General features: G+C 36.2%; 1 protein-coding gene and 1 long non-coding RNA gene across 8 annotated transcripts; one reads left to right on the plus strand and one right to left on the minus strand.

The window, feature by feature from the left end:
• Positions 1-3901: 3901 nt before the first annotated feature.
• On the minus strand, positions 3902-10040 carry tmt1a.1 (thiol methyltransferase 1A, tandem duplicate 1). 2 transcript variants are annotated; one of them, XM_066666469.1, is made up of 4 exons: positions 9484-10040; positions 9328-9400; positions 7021-7106; positions 4148-4278 (listed from the first exon to the last, which is right to left on the minus strand). In XM_066666469.1, the coding sequence occupies exons 1-3, from the start codon at positions 9976-9978 to the stop codon at positions 7069-7071; spliced, it is 606 nt and encodes a 201-aa protein (XP_066522566.1). In that variant the 5' UTR covers positions 9979-10040; the 3' UTR covers positions 4148-4278; positions 7021-7068. The 2 variants fall into 2 exon arrangements, with proteins under 2 accessions (XP_066522565.1, XP_066522566.1); XM_066666468.1 differs by lacking the exon at positions 9328-9400 and having other exon boundaries at positions 3902-4278.
• On the plus strand, positions 9507-17435 carry LOC136692792 (uncharacterized). 6 transcript variants are annotated; one of them, XR_010801981.1, is made up of 5 exons: positions 13748-13804; positions 14662-14679; positions 14771-14889; positions 15714-15861; positions 17328-17435. It is a non-coding gene; the product is annotated as an uncharacterized lncRNA (long non-coding RNA). The 6 variants fall into 6 exon arrangements; XR_010801978.1 differs by lacking the exons at positions 13748-13804; positions 14662-14679 and adding an exon at positions 9507-9659; XR_010801983.1 differs by lacking the exons at positions 13748-13804; positions 14662-14679 and adding an exon at positions 13054-13153.
• The last annotated feature ends 1175 nt before the right edge of the window (positions 17436-18610 follow it).

The raw sequence follows: 18610 nt of genomic DNA on the forward strand, positions 1-18610 counted from the left end.
GCAACACTGGCACCCCATACTCCCGAAGCACCTCTGACAGAATCTCTCAGGGGACACGGTCATATGCCTTCTCCAAATCCACAAAGCATGTGTAGAGTGGAGTAGCAAATTCCCACACCCCCAATCATCTGTGAAAAAGTTAAGAGTTGGTCCATAGTTCCACGGCCAGGATGAAATCCGCATTGTTCCTCCAAAATCCTAGGTTCCGCATTGAGGTGACCCTCTCGTTTATTGGGACAAACTCCAGCTGTACAGCCACCAGTCGGAGACTTGTGAGTATCCCCACACCCACCCGGCACCTCTGTGTGTGTGTGTGTGTGTGTGTGTGTGTTTTCACGGCCACAAATGGGTTAAATTGCATTGCACAATACAGCTTGAAAACGAATAACTTCATTAAATTAGCAAGATAACATAATATATATGAGCCAATACCATTTTTTTTTACCTCATGACTAATGCGGAGTTAGCTAGTGAGATAACTAATTTAGCTAATCTTAGCTAACATTAAATAGCTGTTAACTAATGTTTAATCTGGTAACTAAAATCAGTTAGCTAACAGTTAGCTAAAGGTGCTAAATCCATGGGATGTATTTATATAATGTTCTACAAATGCCGCACAAACCTTCTAAAACGGGTAATAATATCAAAAAAATATTTTATTCCTCTGTACTGTGGAAAACATGTTATTTCTCCTAACAGGTGTTTTTCATGCAGTTATTAAATTTAACAGTTTGGAAAATTCAGAAAAAAGATTATTTTAAATATATTATTGAATTAAATATAATGAGAAATAAAAAAAAAGTTCATATTGTTGAACACAATCAATGGATCCACATCTTTCAATGGTGTACCTTAATTTCAAAAATTGATGTTAAACAGGTGACAATTTGAAATGTGTCTAAAGAATACCATACATATACTGCTTTAGACTATTTATATAAAAACTTTCAAAGAACCTTCATGTAACTTTCACCTAGAATGTTTCAGACTAACATTAGGAGAACTTTTAGCAAGGTCAAGTAACATTTATGGAACATTCCATTGACGTCACTGTAAGAATGTTTGCTTCTAACATTAGGAAAACCTTTACATAACATTAGACAAAGTTGTGGGGACATTCCCCGTTAGATGGGATGCAGAGCCCAAATCTTCTGATTAAAGAAATGATAAAATAATTCTGATGATTAGAAATGTTTTTGTAGCTTTTTACATTTCATTTGCCGTGCAAAATTTGGAACAATCAATCAAACAATGAAAGTAAACTAAGATTATGTAACGCACCAAGGATCAACATGAAACTAAGAAATATATATAAAAAAATTTTGGATCTGAACATGCACAGGACTGCTTAGTAGCACATTTTGACAAGGTAACACAACTGGTCAGATTACCGGCTCTGGTATTGAATCCACCTTCTACACACTCCTTATTGAGCCTTTTGGTGTCAGTCTAATTTATATTGCATTGTATGCTAGCAAGCTGCTCAGCAGACATTTTACAGTAAACAATAACATGAAAGAATGCTTTAAAGTATTTATTCTGATGTTCTTATTAATTACAGGAAATGACATTGCAGAGTAGATAAATATGTCATGAAGAATACCTCAATGACAATGTATACCTACCTCTTCCTAGAATGTGTGTCATAGAGACAGATTCTAAACCTGTGCAAATAGTCATGTCTTTTACAACCATGAACATCCTGTCATACTAACACAAAACTGATAAGTTAGAGTTTTCACACAAACTCTACTATGTATACACCACCATGTGACCCAGCACTGGTTTTCACCCTCCAAACCTTTCATCTCAGTGTAGTTTACCGCACATGTCATGATATCAGTAACCCTCTTGGTTACTGAGTTAATGCTAAGAAATGGGTATCTTGCCAATATAATTAGAAACACCTTAATTATCTAAATAACGATTTACAGCAGTTTTTATAAAATGCTTTGTTGCCTAGAACATCAGCAATGAAAATGACAAAATCTGTTTATTAATGAAATCAATATGTTGCACAAAATCATACATTTGGAAATCCAAGTCTCTTATAGCAATCTTAAATCACTGAAATTATAATGCAAATAGGCTTAGGTCACTGTAACAAGTAAAACTTGTTCCTGTACAGCAGAGTATCTATATATGATTATACAGATTTAAAATATAATATTGCACATGTCCATTGGGTCTTGTTAAACAGCAAAACAAAAATATATTTATTCAGTATTGATTTTGATGTTTTAACCACATATACAAAGTAGCAACATGTACATTTCTGAAAGCTTTCAGAGGAGCCCGAGCCTAGTTCAAACTACAAATTTCTAGTTCAACAAATCATAATGGACACACCTGACAGCACTGTAAATTAGTCAAAATTATTAGGGTAACAAATGGTGGAAAGGTGTCACAGTGCACTTCCTGACACACACTGTTTCGATAAATAATTGTGCTGTATAAGCTTCATTTCTGAAGCTGGAAAAGTTTTTGGAATAATCTGTGTCCACTCTCAGTTCAATGTCAAAAACAGTAGCTGGCTCTAATGTACACTAATCATTGTATGTATTACTCTATAATCTCCTAACTTAGCTACAAATATTTGACTGTACCTTAAATGTGTTTGAACAGGGCTGTATAGAGCACATGTGATTTAAACATTGTGTTAGGATTAATATGTGCTTTTCATTCTGTTGAAGACAAATGCAAGCATATAGCTTTACTCTGGTTACACTTGTGTCAACATTAGATCTGAAAGGGCTCATATATCTGAAGAATTATACTTTAATGTGTTGTGCATTAATTGACCACAACATACTTCTGTACGGTAGTATTTCTTGAATATAAGTGGTTACCTATTATATTTAAAAATGTGAACATATTTGAAAGACTTATTCAAGGCTTTTATTAAAATATACATGTAATAATTCCAAAATTTGCCCTTAGAAACATATCTGCAATATTTTTAACTATTTAATGATATCAGTCTTCCTTAGATATGATCTTCAGCTTAAACATAAGGATCAGTAATATTTCAACGCACACAATAAACAGGTGCTTGGGCCTTTTACCCTCATAGGCATTATTTTAAATAAAACAAAATAAAATAACCATTTGAAAGATTAAATCTGTACAAAACATATACCATGTATATGTATACCATTTATATATATTTTTTGTCATGTTTACTGGCAGCTCTTGTAAGGTTTTACATATCTAGCATCAGTATTAATAACACTGCATTTCACACAATACAAAGAGCATTCCCGATACTCCGCCATTTCTGAAACACCTACAATGCAGCCTTAGAAGCCTGCAATTCTTGGCTGTTATGTTACTAAACCTGTTCCAATGTGAAGCATGCTCAGTATACAGCATAGAAATGCAGTCTTCTTTCAGAAATTTCAGTAAAGAGATTTAGAACAGTCTTGATGTATCTCTGCATCCTTGGCTTACGCATAATACACTGCAATCCTCATGACAAGTAGGGGAACATCCCTGTCCAGGGTTTTTTCCTGCCTTAAGTCTAGACCCACAGGGACCCTGATCAGACTGAACTGGTTATTGAAGGCTGAATGAATTAATACCAGATGAATTTTTAATTTCACATGATATCCATGAGACAAAGAGCCTGGATAGTGACAACTACCCCACCAAGGACCTGTTTTCTAAGTCTGCAGCACAGGTATCGAGAAATGGCCACTTGGGTTTATTTGCTTTGCTGCAGTAGTCAACAGGCTCAAAGTTATGACTCCTGTTCACTAGATGGCAGTATGACTCTTTCATCCCCCCAAACACTATTATGACTTTATGGTATATCCCATTGAAATATTCCCATTTTCAAACTTGCAAACCTGAATGCATGTTTCATGCAAGGCCTACAAGTTTAATTTAAAAAAAAAAAAAAAAAAAATTCTCAGTTGTGGATTTACATGTTGGTCACACCAACATCTTCACATAACATTGGATATTGCACATATGCAAAGCCATTTTACAGATACAAATTATAATGTACTTTAGAAGTACATTTTTAGTCAAGTTATAATACAGAAATTAGATATTATTGTGCAAATTATATAAAAAATATTTGTTAATCCACTCTGTAAAGGGACTGCAATTATCTGACAGTCCTGCAATTATTTCACAGCATAACCGCTGATGTGTGGTCTGATGAGGAACACAAGTGGGGCCTGGAAATGGAGAAGCTTCAAGTCAGAGAAACCAGCTGCCTCTATATGCTTCCATGTAGCGCGAGTGATCTCACAACCATCTCCTAAATAGTACCTACAATACAAAACCATAAACAGGCATCTCATATAAACATGAAAACCTGGCAAAGCTTATAACTTGTATATCATCACACACATTAAAAAAAATGTGAATATCATCAAAAAGTTAATTTATTTCAGTAATTCAATTCAAAAAGTGAAACTCATTATATAGATTTATTACAGAGTGATTTATTTCAAGTGTTTATTTATTTTAATGTTGATGATTCTGGCTTACAGTCAATGAAAACCCAAATTATAATTTCAGAAAATCTGAACATTATATAAGACCAATTAAAAAAATGATTTTAAAACAGAAATGTTGGCCTACTGAAAAGTATGTACAATATATGCACTCAATCCTTGGTTGAGGCTACTTTTACATGAATTACTGCATCAATCTGGTGTGGCAAGGAGGCGATCAGGCACTGCCGAGCTGTTAAGGAAGCCCAGGTTGCTTTGATAGTAGCTTTAAGCTTCTCTGCACTCTGGTGTCTCTCATCTTCATGGTTTAGCTCAGGCGAGTTTGCTGACCAATCAACCACAGTAATGCTGTGGTTATTAAACCAGGTACTGGTCATTTTGACAGTGTGGACATGTGCCATGTCCTGCTGGAAAATGAAATCCACATCTCCATAAAGATTATCAGCAGAGGGAAGCATGAAGTGTTCTAAAACTTCCTGGTAAAGAGTCCTGCGCTGACTTTGGACTTGACATAACATAGTGGACTAACACCTTCAGATGACATGGCTCCCCAAACCATCATTGTGGAAACTTACAAGCAGCTTGGATTGTGTGCCTCTCCACTCTTCCTCCAGACTCTGGGATCTTGATTTCCAAATGAAATGCAAACAGGAAGAGATGAGTCGTTTTCCTCCTTGGCCCAGGTAAGATGCTTCTGGTGTTGTCTGTGGGTCATGAATGGCTTAATACAAGAATTGCAACAGTTGTAGCCCATGACATGGCACGTCTATGTGGTGGTTCTTGAAGCACTAACTCCATCAGCAGTCCACTCCTTGTGAATCTCCCTCAAATTTTTGAATGGCCTTTTCTTGACAATCCTTTCAAGGCTGTGGTTATCCCTGTTCCTTGTGCACCTTTTTCTACCACACTTTTTCCTTACACTCAACTTTCCATTAATATGCTTGGATACAGAAAGAGGGTGCCAATGATGTCAATTCTGGACATCTGTCAAGTCAGCAGTCTTCCCCATGAATATGTAGCCTGCTGAACCAGACTAAGGGACCATTTTAAAGGCTTAGGTTTTGGGTTGATTATTCTAATTTTCTGAGATAATGACTTTTGGGTTTTCATTGGCTGTAAGCCATAATCATCAACATTAAAAGAAATAAATGCTTGAAATAGATCACTCTGTTTGTAATTAATTTATATAATATGCCTTTTTAAAATTGATTTACTGAAATAAATAAATGTTTGATATTGTAGTTTACTGAGATTCACCTGTATATGCCAAAATTTTGCCTACTTAGCCCTCAATCAGGACACTGAAAATGGCAAGTCGGTTATTTTGCCACCTGCCCTGTGTCAATAAAATCGTTTTGTTTTTTTATTCCCTCAAAGACAGAGTGCCCTGGATTATTTTGTGTAACTGATTATATACATTTGAATGTACATGGATTACCAAACCTCTAACCTCTGAAAATTAGACTTCCAAAAGTGTGATGGAACAATATTTTAAGGCATTTCTTTGCACTTTGGTTTAAACTACATAATGTAGGTCTAACAATCAGGTGCATATTGTTGCTGTTCGAAGAAAAGCATGTATTTCAAAAATAGTAACTTTAAAGAGAAGGAAAATCCCTTTATAACCTTTAATGGAAGTCAATGTAAAAAAAATTTTTTGAATTTTTTTTTATTTCTGAATTTTGGAGCATTATTATTGGTCCATTCATCATGACATTTTCACATAACATGAAGAACAACTGTTGTGTTCAAATGAGGTTGTAAATTAAAACCTCTAACAATGAATATACATGGTTTTCTTTGAGCAGCGATGATATGTTACTTATTTTATAAATGCCCAATGATGAAAATATTTTATGCCAGCTAAGTTTAAAAATACTAAAATATGTTATTTTAAATATTACTAATTAGCATACCCAAACATCTGGAAGCATCTTATCAGTGAAACGTTATCTATGTCACAGGTAAGATGCACAAACCCACATTTAATTTAGTGGAGAGTTTCCAGAACTACAAAATCAAAAATAGCATTAAGCTTGCAAATATCTGTATTTTTAATACAGATAAAGCCATAATATTATGACCATTTCCTTGTTTCTTTTACATACTAAAGAGTGTACTCCATCTTTTGCTATGCACAATTTGTTTTTCCCCTTTCATTATGTTGTTCAATTGTCAGGACCCCCACAGGACCACCAAAGGGCAGGTATGATTTGGAAGGTAGATCATCCTCAGTGCTGCAGTGACACTGACGTAGTGGTGGTAGAGAGGTGTGTGTTGCGCTGGTATGAGTGGAACGGACACAGCAGTGCTGATGGAGTTTTTAGACCCCTCAGTCTCACTGCTGGGCTGAGAATTGGCCACAAAACCAAAAATATCCAACTAAATTCTTCCTGTGGGGATTGTCCAGAGACAACTGTTGAAGGAAAGATGACCAACATAAACTGTGTAGCAGCAGTGGGCTACTATCTCTGACTTTTCATCTACAAGATGGACCAGTGAGGTAGGAGTGTTTGTATATATTCTGTGTATGTGTGCCTTTTAATGCTATTACATGAAAGGTTGGAAAACATGCTGAAAGAAGTATGTCCACGTTGAGGGTTCATCCACCACATGCTCCAAGAAGAAGAATGCTCCACCCTATAAGACAAAGCAGTAAAATTACAGTGCTATGCTGTGTGCTTATTAGCCTGTTATATTTGTCATATGAGGACACGTGATTAGAGTGAGATATGGTTGGGTTACACAGACCTGACCCTTGAAAACCAGCATTCTCTACGCAGGTCAAGGTCCTTTCACTATGGCAATCTAGATTTAGGTTTATCACAGACTGGCAGTGTAGCTGTGTATAACTGACTTATCTGATGATATTTAAAAACCCCATTTCTAGTGCTTATAATCAAACAGTGTAAATAAATAAACTCCACCTCAGTCACATTCATAACTGAATTTAACTAATGCAGTCATTTGTGGTTTGAATAGGTAGGCTTGTGTAGAAGGATGTGCTAAACCTGAAAATGAAAGCTGGAGGTTGTCGTCATGTATAGTGTGTTCACATAAACACACTCTAATCTTTACTACTTAGACTTAATCCTCAGTCTCTAAGTGTACACTCCAATACCATTATGAAACAGATTACGCCAATTCTCCCTGATGTAAATAGGCCAGAGGTCATCAAAACCAGACCTTGGATCCAGGTTTCAGGCCAGGATTTTAGGTCAAGGCCATGGCTCCTCATTTCTGCTTTGAAACTGCAGTGTTTCAACACCAGTCTCAGACATGACAATTCAGGATTCTGAAGTCATAAACCCAAAGGAATCACTCAAGTTTGATTGTGTGATAGGGTTATTTCTGTACCATTAGCGTAATGCAGACTTAGTGTTACTATTTTTAAAACAATGGCAGAAACATGTTCTGTTTTTAGTTCCAAAGTTGCTAAAGGACTTACGGTGAGCCATTATTTGAACTATAGCAGGGCACGCAGATCATCAGCTGTGTTGACATTCTGCGTACATGGGTGGACAGTTCCTCACCAGTGCAAGCACTTGTGACCTCAAAGGACTGCCCAAGTACCAGTCTGGACAGATATATGGGGAGGAGGGTATGGCTTAACAATGAACTGTGTTACATCTGATACCGCACCGGTGAATGTATGGACTTTTCACTGTTCAGCATTACATTTTAAACTATTAGTGGTAACGACAGGCTTGTGTGGCAGTAGGAAGTGCATTAACAGAAGGGATGTTGTGTGAGACACCGTGACCCTGAAATGGAAAAGCGGAAAAGATGTATGTATGTTGTGTGAGAGTTGACTTTGTTTAAACTTTGTAAGGCCTTTGTTCTAACTTTCCAAAGACGTTATTTTTGTGACTTTGTTTTGTAGGTGTCAGTGGGGACATTTTTGAGTTTGTTTTAAACGTTTTTATTAAATTCCTCCAATATTAACACTTGCAATTATGCAGGGTATATTGTGTTCTATTTAAACAGGAAACAAGAAGTGCTTTGTACATTTGATGAGCAAATACAAAGGTTAGTAGTAAACTCTGGCTGCAGGTGTTACACGGAGGGTTAGGAACAAAGAGGTGGGACTTCTTGCGTATTTTTTAGATCCTTGCGTACTGAATGAAGATAAAGTGTAGAGTAACAACTAAAGTTCCTTTAAGACATTTGATGGTAGAATTATTGTTCTTGAAAATAAGTAAATCTGTTATTTCCATCAAAACACACATTTTTGGGGTTTGCTCTGAAGTTTTATTACTTTTAATATAATATTACTATGTTGATTTTCTAAATGAAATTATGCACACGTCTTTTATTGCCAAAATATAAAATTATATTGCCAAAATATAAAAGGAACCAAAACTGTGCAGAAAATGTCCATATGGGACCATTAAATGCCACAGCGAGTTGTGTGTTGGAGTTTTTTCAACACAAAGCAGAATAACACAAAGCAGAATATTTCAGTCATACAACTTAAGCTGAAGTCGTCGTTCCAAAAGCAAAAAAGATTAGTAACATTGGACAATCCTTAATTTGAGATTGTTTTATCTGTCTGTGTGAATGAGAATCCTGCTTTGTGGTATAAGCCCCAGGAGCCATTATGTAAATTTAAGAACTGTTTGTATTATGTAAATGTGTGTGTGTGTATATATATATATATATATTTTTTTTTTCCTCTTATAGATGGTTAAGGTTATTAACCAATACCATTCAGAAAAAAATGTACTGCAGAAGTACATTATTGGTCACTAAAATGTACAAACAGTGTAAATGTGCCTTTAAATATAAAGTATATGTATTTTAAGCTTTTCATGTATTTGGGACTGTACCAATAAAGAATTTAGCTGTGAATGTTACGTACCATATATAAGCATCTTTTTCAGACTCTGAACATGGAAACTCCATGAGTCAAAGAGCCCGAACGCATATGGAACCTGGAAAATTTTACATAACCAAAACTAAGAACCGGGTGTTAAACCTATTTAAAGTGGTTAACAGGTGGTAACAGTTCGCTTACCGGTCTGAGGACTCTTTTGGCCTCCTGGATAACCTTGGGAGCGTTACTAACAGAGCACAGGACGAGTGTACACACCACCACGTCCACGGAGTTGTCCTCCACAGCCCTCAGGTCCTCTCCGGGCGCCACCACGAACTTCTCATACACCAGGTGGTCGCTCTTGTCCATGTTTTTCTGTAAGTACTCCTTGAAGTGGGGGTTTGGGTCTGTGCAGGTGATTCTGCAGCCGCTGGGGTAGTGCTGGAAGTTCGCCCCGCTGCCGCAGCCCACCTCCAGAAGCCGCAGGGGCCCTGCGCGCGGGGAAAAGCGCAGCAGCTCGCGGAATAGCTCGCGCTTCTTGTCGTTCATCTTGCTGTTGTATGAGAAGCTGATGTTGTATATGAACACAGGAAAAACGCGCTTGTAGAGCTGGTACAGACCCAGCAGCTCCGCCACCTGCAGCGGCAGCACGAGGATTTTTATTACTAGCGTGCAAACGTGCATTAAAATGGACATCTTGATCACTGAAGGGAAACAGCAACAAGCTGCACACCCAAACCCAGCATCGGCTAAACCTGATTGACACCAGGTGAAAGAGGACGTGCGTGTGTAATACCCACCAATCATCTTCGACTCTCTGAGCCAAAACCCCACCTCCAGCAAAGGGATTGGTCAGAGATGATCGGTCTGTGCTGGATTGGCTGGTTATTCATTCTCTCGGCTGCGCTGTGTATGAAGGTTTCTGTGACTATCTTAAACTCACCGTACAGTAAAAACTTGCGTACAGTGGAAAGCTTAAAGATGATTACAGTTGGTGAATCAGGTTCAGTCCGAGAACTTAAGCTTAAACTCAAATTAATACTTTTGTAATAATAAATTTGCAACTCTATAGTGATAACATCACCATGTAAAAGAAAACAGACTTTCTTGAATTTTTGATGGCAAAATTACGCGATTGTGTAATGTGATTATTGTCCTAGTAATATATTTAAACAGTATTACACCACAGGCTGTTACGATTTATTCATGAGATTGTTCAGTAGTGGAAAATAAAAGCACAATATGACGACTTTAAATTAACACTACATAACATTTTTTTTAAACTTAAAATTTCAGCTTCAAAATCTGGATTAGGTGCAGCAGGTGTTTATATATGTATTTGATTATTCAACTTTTTTACATGATTTTATTTTTATTATATTTTGTAACAGAAAACTCAAAATCCATGTTTCCCCTGACAACAGCACGTCTCCACTGTCACAGACAATCTGAAATGAGCTTTTGCCCACCTTTAGGTTGCATTTCTTGATACAGCAACAGTTTTCCAAAATATGGCAAAGGTCAAATTCACGCTCATTTAGTGGCATCCAAATATCTCCATATGTTTTCAGAGTATTATTTTAGACAATGGTATGGTATGCAAGTTCTTTGCAATCTCACCTTGAGGAATGTTCTTTTGAACTGTATCACAATCTCTCACAAAGTTTGACAAAAGTGGTGAGATGTGACTCATCTTTGCTTACAAATCTGAGCCATGGATGGTGGATGTTCCTTTTATACATTTAAACACCTGCTATTAGTTTAATGTTTCAAAATGATGTAGCTACAAAATTCAATGTATTGTTCTTATGCTTTTTGCTCTTTTTGGAGTGTGTTGAAGGTGTTAATTTAAACATGTGTTTATATTTCCAAAATCCAATAAGGTGTGTCAGTGAAAACTTTGGACAACATAGAACAAATAATAGATTTGGTTTTATTGGATAAAATGTCACAGCTATCCTTTTTTTCTGATTTGTGTATTGTAAGCTACCAAGAAGCAGATATTCAAATTACAAAGACATGAGAGAGTAAGGGAGTGAAGTCTAGATATTCAGAATTTTTTCAGGGAATGAAAAAAAATGGAAATTAAAAATTACTGGTAAAATATTTTACAGAATGAATTTCAAGTAAATAATTAAACAATATAGAGAAAATAGGACTCTGTGGAAGAACATTTGGTAGAACACCAACACTCTGAGTACTTAATGATTTAATCTCTTACAGATAAGAAAGAAAAAAAAAATCAAGGTCCATTTTGCTTAAGAACTGAAAAAAATACCATAGGAATTTCTGTCCATATCTTTATTATCAAAGGTTATTCAGTGAGTCTCAAATTATGTATAACTAACAGAAACTTTCTCTGAAAAAATAGAAATCGAACAAAACATATTGAAATATTTATTTTTTTTAAATTAAAAATAATTTAAATTTAATATTCAAGGTGACTTGGCTTACCTTGATGCATTCAACAGCATTCTTATCATGACAAATGGTTCAAACCAGTGTGTCTCCCCCTGACATAGGGAGACCATATGAACAAGCAAAGCAGGAAAAAACTCCCATTATAGTAACTGCCAACTCTATGGTATCTTGTCCACTCTGAGGCTGTGAAATTATTGAATGAAACAATTAAAAAATGTTATTCTTAATCCTACATGACACAAATAATACATTCAGAATTACATTGCACTCTTGTGAATTAGTTTATTTACATAGTTAAACTGACCTCTCTGGGCATGACAAACTATTTAGTTACATCACATGTCCCTGAGTTTATTCACCTTTTCAAGCACAGAAATTTGAGCAACGCTGTAGTTCTGGAGTGGCGCAATTACCAAATCAAAAGATGACAAGAAGGAAAAACCCTCCTTCCCATTGAAAATTAGCGATGACTAAATTGAAGGAATAAGGTATGAACTGAATAAAATTCCAACAGGAAATAAAGCCATTTCAGCTCGACAGATGTTCACTTCTTTTTAGAAATTCAACTTAAAAGCGTACTTAATGTAAGACACATTAAAACAGTTGTTGTACAGCTGTAACACTCCATAACTTTTAACAGCATTAAATCCCTCAATTGAGCATAATCTAATCTATCCACTCTTTTTCCTCCTGGTTTTGACTGTGCAGTTACTCTGTGATTAAACCTCCTGATTTTACACTGTAATCATACACAGGATAAGATGTAAAATATCTTATGCAAATCCATTAGAGCTTCACATAGCTTCCTACTAGCTTTGCAGCCTTACAGTACCCTTAACCATCAGCAACCATAAATCCAAACTGGCCTGCCATGTAATCTGTAATTCTGATGCTGATGTGACTATGTTTATACACTAATCAGCTGCAAGATTTATACAACTAGGCCATGGGAAAAACACTGATTATCTTATTACAGGGACACCTGTGTATGGGGGAAATACATTAGACAGCAAGTCAACAGTTAAAGTTGAAAGTGGTTGAAAGTTGCTGTGATATAAGCAGGAAAAATGTAGAGTGTATGGTTTAAAGTGACTTTAACAAGGGCCCAGTTGTGATGGTCATACTAATATTTCCTCTAGAAAGTTTTCAGCAGCGGTACCATACACCACAGGCCTCGCCTTAATTATATGTCGTAAAGCGTTCAGTATCACCTACCACACTTGGTGTCTGTATACTACATCTTCACAAAATGGCGATTTGAGTGCTCTATCTGTCATTTCAAACTAAAAGCCCCTAAAAAGGTTTGCAATTGCGATTTCATGATATTTTATAAATTTCTGGAGCATTGGTGGCAGTAAGCTTGGTCAGATCATCTTCAAAATGTACGGAGTGTTTGGTACCTACACTGTAAAAAATTGCAGTAAATTTACAGTGAATTTTCAACTGTAAGGTACTGTAGTTCTGTTTTACAGTATTTTACTGTTTTAAGCAATGCATTGTGGGACATGCCAAATGATCCAAAGAACGTACAGTATATTACCGCTTTTAATGGACAAATCATCAGGAAGTGTGATTTTATCGTCTGTTCCACATGAAAATTGCTGATCAGAGTGAGGTGTTTCTTGTTTAGAAAAATACTTTTATAAGTACTGAAGTGTTGAATAGGGTGTTTTATAAAGCTGTCTGTTTTAATTCCGTTTGCTTTTACTATATATATATATAATATCGAGTTTTATCGAATTTTATATAATAGCTCTCCGTAGGCTGCGTAACGCAGCACTCATCTTTAAATTTGGACGTGAGCGCATAACATTTTCACCTCAGACTTGAAATCACCTCACACTTCCAGACTTCAACTGTACACTGTCATCTTTGCAACTTGTGAAGTGTTCTCGGTATAGAAACTTTAATGATCAACTTAAAACTCGTTTTATGAGAGAAATATGGTGCTGTTCACTTGTTTTAAAGCGCTTTAATCCTCTAATATTATTTAGCAAGCGTGTGTATCTTAGCAAGCCTGCTAAAGCCTCAGTAAGCCCGCTCTGTCATATCTGAGGTACTCAGACGACAGGCTCAATGTAAATTAAATAAAGTACAGAATGTAAGTTAATGGGCATGCCTGACTTGTCGATTATTTACAAGTTGGCTAACATTACTGATGATAATCTGAGAACTATGTGGCTAGCTAGGTTGAGTGACATTAGCTGCGTTTATTTAGCATAGCTATTGTAATAAACTACTATCCATTTTGGAGCTATATACCCCAATGTATTCGTTGCTTTAGTGCCTTCCATTATGGCGAAATCAGTAAACTAAATATGTATCACTAAGTTAAGTAGATATTTGTCAGCGCAGGAGAATTCACAGGTTTTTTGTGTAAATATTCGTTTTTGTAAAATATTTTGGAATTACAGTCCGACATTTGTGACTCCGTTCGTTACTGCTCGCCGCTTTTACAGTTAGGGGACTGCAGCTGTAGCTAAGCCTTCGTTAAATATAACCATTGAATTCTGATACTGAACACGGTGCATTCTACAGCCATATCACTTAGGAATTATGGTATGACTCGTTTTAAAAGTGTAAATTTAAGATATTAAAATTAAGTTATCAGTCAAACTATTCGGATAAGGTTTACAAATTTACCTCATATTTATCATGAGCTTATCATGCATTTTACATGCATTTATCTTACATGCATACCAGAACCAGTAGTTTCAAACCAGGAGTTTAAAAGTTTTTTGTCTACAGTGTCTTTTCTATTAATTTATTTTTCTAGACTTCTATCAGTAATTGTATTTTGAGGTTAGATAAAGAGTGCCAGTGGGTTTATTATATTAAGTGCATTGTGTAAACTATTGATAATTCTGTTAGCACTATGTTTATATTCATTATTAATATATATAAAATGTGTGTGTGTGTGTGGGTTTTTTTTTGCATTTTTTACTTTTTATCTTAAAGGAGACTATGCCGCTCATGGTTGGTCATTCTTGGTATGGTATATTGAAAGGCCATACAAAGAAGTTAAGTTTGAGTTAATGAATGAATGAATGAATTTTTTTGCTTTTAGGTGTAAGGCCTAAGACAGAAATGGATGTTTGGAACCGAAGGTCAGCTAATTCAACATTAACCTCCAGAATTATGAGGGCGCTGCCTGTATTGTTGAAGTCATGTAAAGCTAAACATATGGTAACTACCATCCAAATTATTTGGTATACGAGTATGTTTTATAAGTTTGTGTGTGTAACATATTAGTAATTAACATTCTCCCACTCCTTTGTCATTTTATGGTAACTGTTGTGTAATATTAAAAAAATACTATTGTCATTTAATTTATTTAAAAAAAAAAACTAAAAAATAATGGTTAATATGCTACTTTCACAATGGCTAACATTAAAATATTTAAATTGTCTAATCCAAAACTTACAAACTTTTGGAAACAATATTATCCAAAAGGACAGAGCAAATCTATACACATGCTTTTTCAGCACTTTTTTCCTTGATGGATCTCATAACAAAAATACAGTAATGGATATATTCTTCTCACTTGCCTTTTTCAAACTCCTTAATTTTAGGTTAATTTATGTTTAATAAAACTTACCATCAAATGAAAAAGGGCATGATAATGTTTGAATTTTGAGTTACAATTATAGGTTACATTAAAAATGCTTTAAAACTTATTTGTACACCTAAAATCTACATAAACCCATTCTACACTCTCTGTCCACTCACGATACTGGAATACTGTGTAGTTCTACAGTTACAGCGTATAGTCCATCTGTTGCTCTGCATAAATTATTTCCCCCTTTCAAACTTTTTAATATTTTTTTTAATGACCAGGTCCACCACAGAGCACCTTATTTGGGTGGTGGGTCATTCTCAGCGTTGCAGTGACACTCCCATGGTGGTGTGTTAGTGTGTGTTGTCGTGATACAAGTAGATCAGACACAGGTTTATTCTTCCACAGCAAAATCATAATTTCATAAAAGTGCATGTTATTTCATATTCTTCAGTATCAACCCAAAGAGAGGACCAAAAGCAGGCAGAGGCAAAGGAAAAGCAAAATAAAAGGGCAGCTAGCTCATAAAAGGATTTGGCCATCAATCCACATTTCAGCCCTGATGAAGAAGCATACAGATTTTGAGTGGGACTTCATCTGAGGTACATGCTGCTGCTTATTGATACAATTTAAATAGTTACAGTACATTCATAGGTTATTTACTGCTGTTTTGTTTATCCTGTGATTTTTATACTGAATGATTACTGGATTAGGAACACCTGCCTTATATTCACACTCATTGTTCATTTTATCAGGTCTACTGACCACACAGGAGCACTCTGTAGTTCTACAATTACACACTGTAGTCCACATGTTGTTCTGCATACTTTGTAAGTCCCCTTTCCCCATTTTTGTCAATGCTCAGGACCCCCACAGAGCAGGTGTGATGTGGTGGTGGATCATTCTCAACGCTGCGGTGACACTGATGTGGTGGTGGTGGTGGTGTTAGTGTGTGTTGCTCTGGTACGAGTGAAGCAGACACTGCCCTGGAGTTTTTAAACCATGTGTCCACTCGCTGTCCACTCTGTGAGACACTCCTACCTCATTGGTCCACCTTGTAGATGTAACGTCAGAGACAGTCGCTCATCTGTCGCTGCACAGTGTGTGTCGGTCATCCTCTAGTCCTTCATCAGAGACACAGGATGCTGTCAGGTTTTTGGTTAGTGGACTATTCTCAGTCCAGCAGTGATATTACGGGGTCTAAAATCTCTAGCTGCACTGCTGTGTCTGATCCACTCACACCGGCACAATACACACTAACACCTCTGTCACTGCAGCTCTGAGAATGATCCACCACCACATCATACCTGCTCTGTACTGAGAGCTGAAAAACAGGGTGAGATGGGGATAAGAATGTATGCAGGGAAACAGAAGGACTACAGTCTGTAATTGTAGAACTATGAAGTGCTCCTGTATGGACAGTGGAGCTGATAAAATGGATGACGAGTGTAGAAACAAGACAATCCAGTGATCGTTCAGTGTACACTTTTTTCCTTAAGAGTCCTCTTTTGTGTTTACACTGTTTTTCTGCATTTATACTAGTAGAATGAAAACATAGTATGAGCTTTGTTCACAAATTGTGGGCATGTATTTTAGATGAATTAACTAACTGACAAGTTAGAGGAGTGTAAACGCAGAAAAGCAAAGATTAAATGAAAGGGAGCATAACCAATAAGGAAGAGTAGTTTGACTGCATAAAGGACAGAGTATAGCTCACTGTGAACCATAAAAGTACAATAACCTTTCCTGCTATAGGCAATTATTAACAGGAGATTTTCACAAATAAGTCGTAAATTAGAGAACAGGATTTTGATCAAGTTCATCCATATTTATGATGTTCAGTGTCCCTTTAAACTGGTTCTAGATTAGTACTCCTCCTGGGGTGGTTTGTAAATGCTTTTTGAATGCATTGTGTAAAAATGTTGCCCACAGCTTTCAGCTACACAGTAAGATTTTATTCACTTTTGTAAGTTAGTGATACTTTGTCCTAAAGATCCTTAATTAAGGTGTGTATGTGCTGGTGTTGTAGTTATAGTTTTGTCATTGTGTTTTTGTCCATTACTTTTAGGCTCCAATGTGGCTGGGACAGACCTGGATGGACATCAGAGAAGATTTTCTGTTTTTATTTTTATATGTATTTATTTTTTCCCCTCAAATTCCAGAACCAAAGCTTAAAGTTTTTGAATAATGTAATTTCTTGTTGCCATTAATTTGCCTTAAAATATGTATACAGTAACAATGTGTGTACAGTGATCTAAAAATTTGTAGATCATGTCAAATTACAACCATGTCCAGTAAATTGCTGTAAATGACAAGCCAATGCAGTAATTATACTGTAATGAAATTACAGTATGAAAACTAATGCTGTAATAATATAATACAGTAAAATGATGTTTAAAAAAATACAGTTCAGCTACTGTAAATGTACTGTACTAGTGTATGTGCTGCCAGTAACTTACTGTAAAATGTACAGTAGTTGATCTAATACTGTAATAAAATAATACAGTATCAAACTGTAAATTAAATTTACAGTACATTTACTGTAAGTTTACAGTAATTTACTTGCGTCTGTGCTGCCAGTAATTTACTGTAAAATTTACAGAATATTTTTTACAGTGTACCAAATGTCCTCCAAGGACATTTGGCACACATGCATTGATCCTGCAACAGGGTCATAGATGATCAGCTTATTGAAGCCTAAAGGAGTAAAAGTGTGAGCATATGGGTTCTAACATTTTTTGTTTAAATCAAAGTTTTTAGCAAGTAGTGCCTCTATTGGATCATAGAAAATTAGCTAGCCATCGCTACCCATGAGCAACAATAAGCTTTGGGCTCAAATTGCTCCTGGTTCACTGGTTGTCCTTCCATAAATTATTTTTGCTACGCATTGCACACTAAGTCCCCATCTGACCATTAAATCCTTAAACAACTCATTGCTGTTCATCAAAATGGTTTGGGCCTGGCCAATACTTGGATGGGTCACTTCAGAAGGGAACTTGGTTGGCTGCTAGAAGTGGTGTTCCTTTGATCTGTTTGATCCCCATTCCTGAGTGTGGTGACATTGACACTGTACTGAACACATGGCATTGTCTTTCAGATGAAATGTAAAACTGAGGTCCTGATACTCTGAAGTCATACAAGATCCCTAGCCATTTCTTTGATAAGACCTTAATGTCCAGATTCCCCCATTTTCTGACACAGATAATTTCTGGCCTCCCAATCATCACCTTCAAAAGGCGTCTCCTTTCTATCTATTGCTGAAGTATGGTGAGTGTACTGATAAAGATTGACTTCCGTCGAAACATCCAGATGGATGTTGCACATTGGTGGTTGTTGAGGTGATATTCAAAT

The sequence above is a fragment of the Hoplias malabaricus genome, chromosome 3 (genome assembly GCF_029633855.1).
Source record: "Hoplias malabaricus isolate fHopMal1 chromosome 3, fHopMal1.hap1, whole genome shotgun sequence".
Taxonomy (NCBI): Eukaryota; Metazoa; Chordata; class Actinopteri; order Characiformes; family Erythrinidae; genus Hoplias; species Hoplias malabaricus.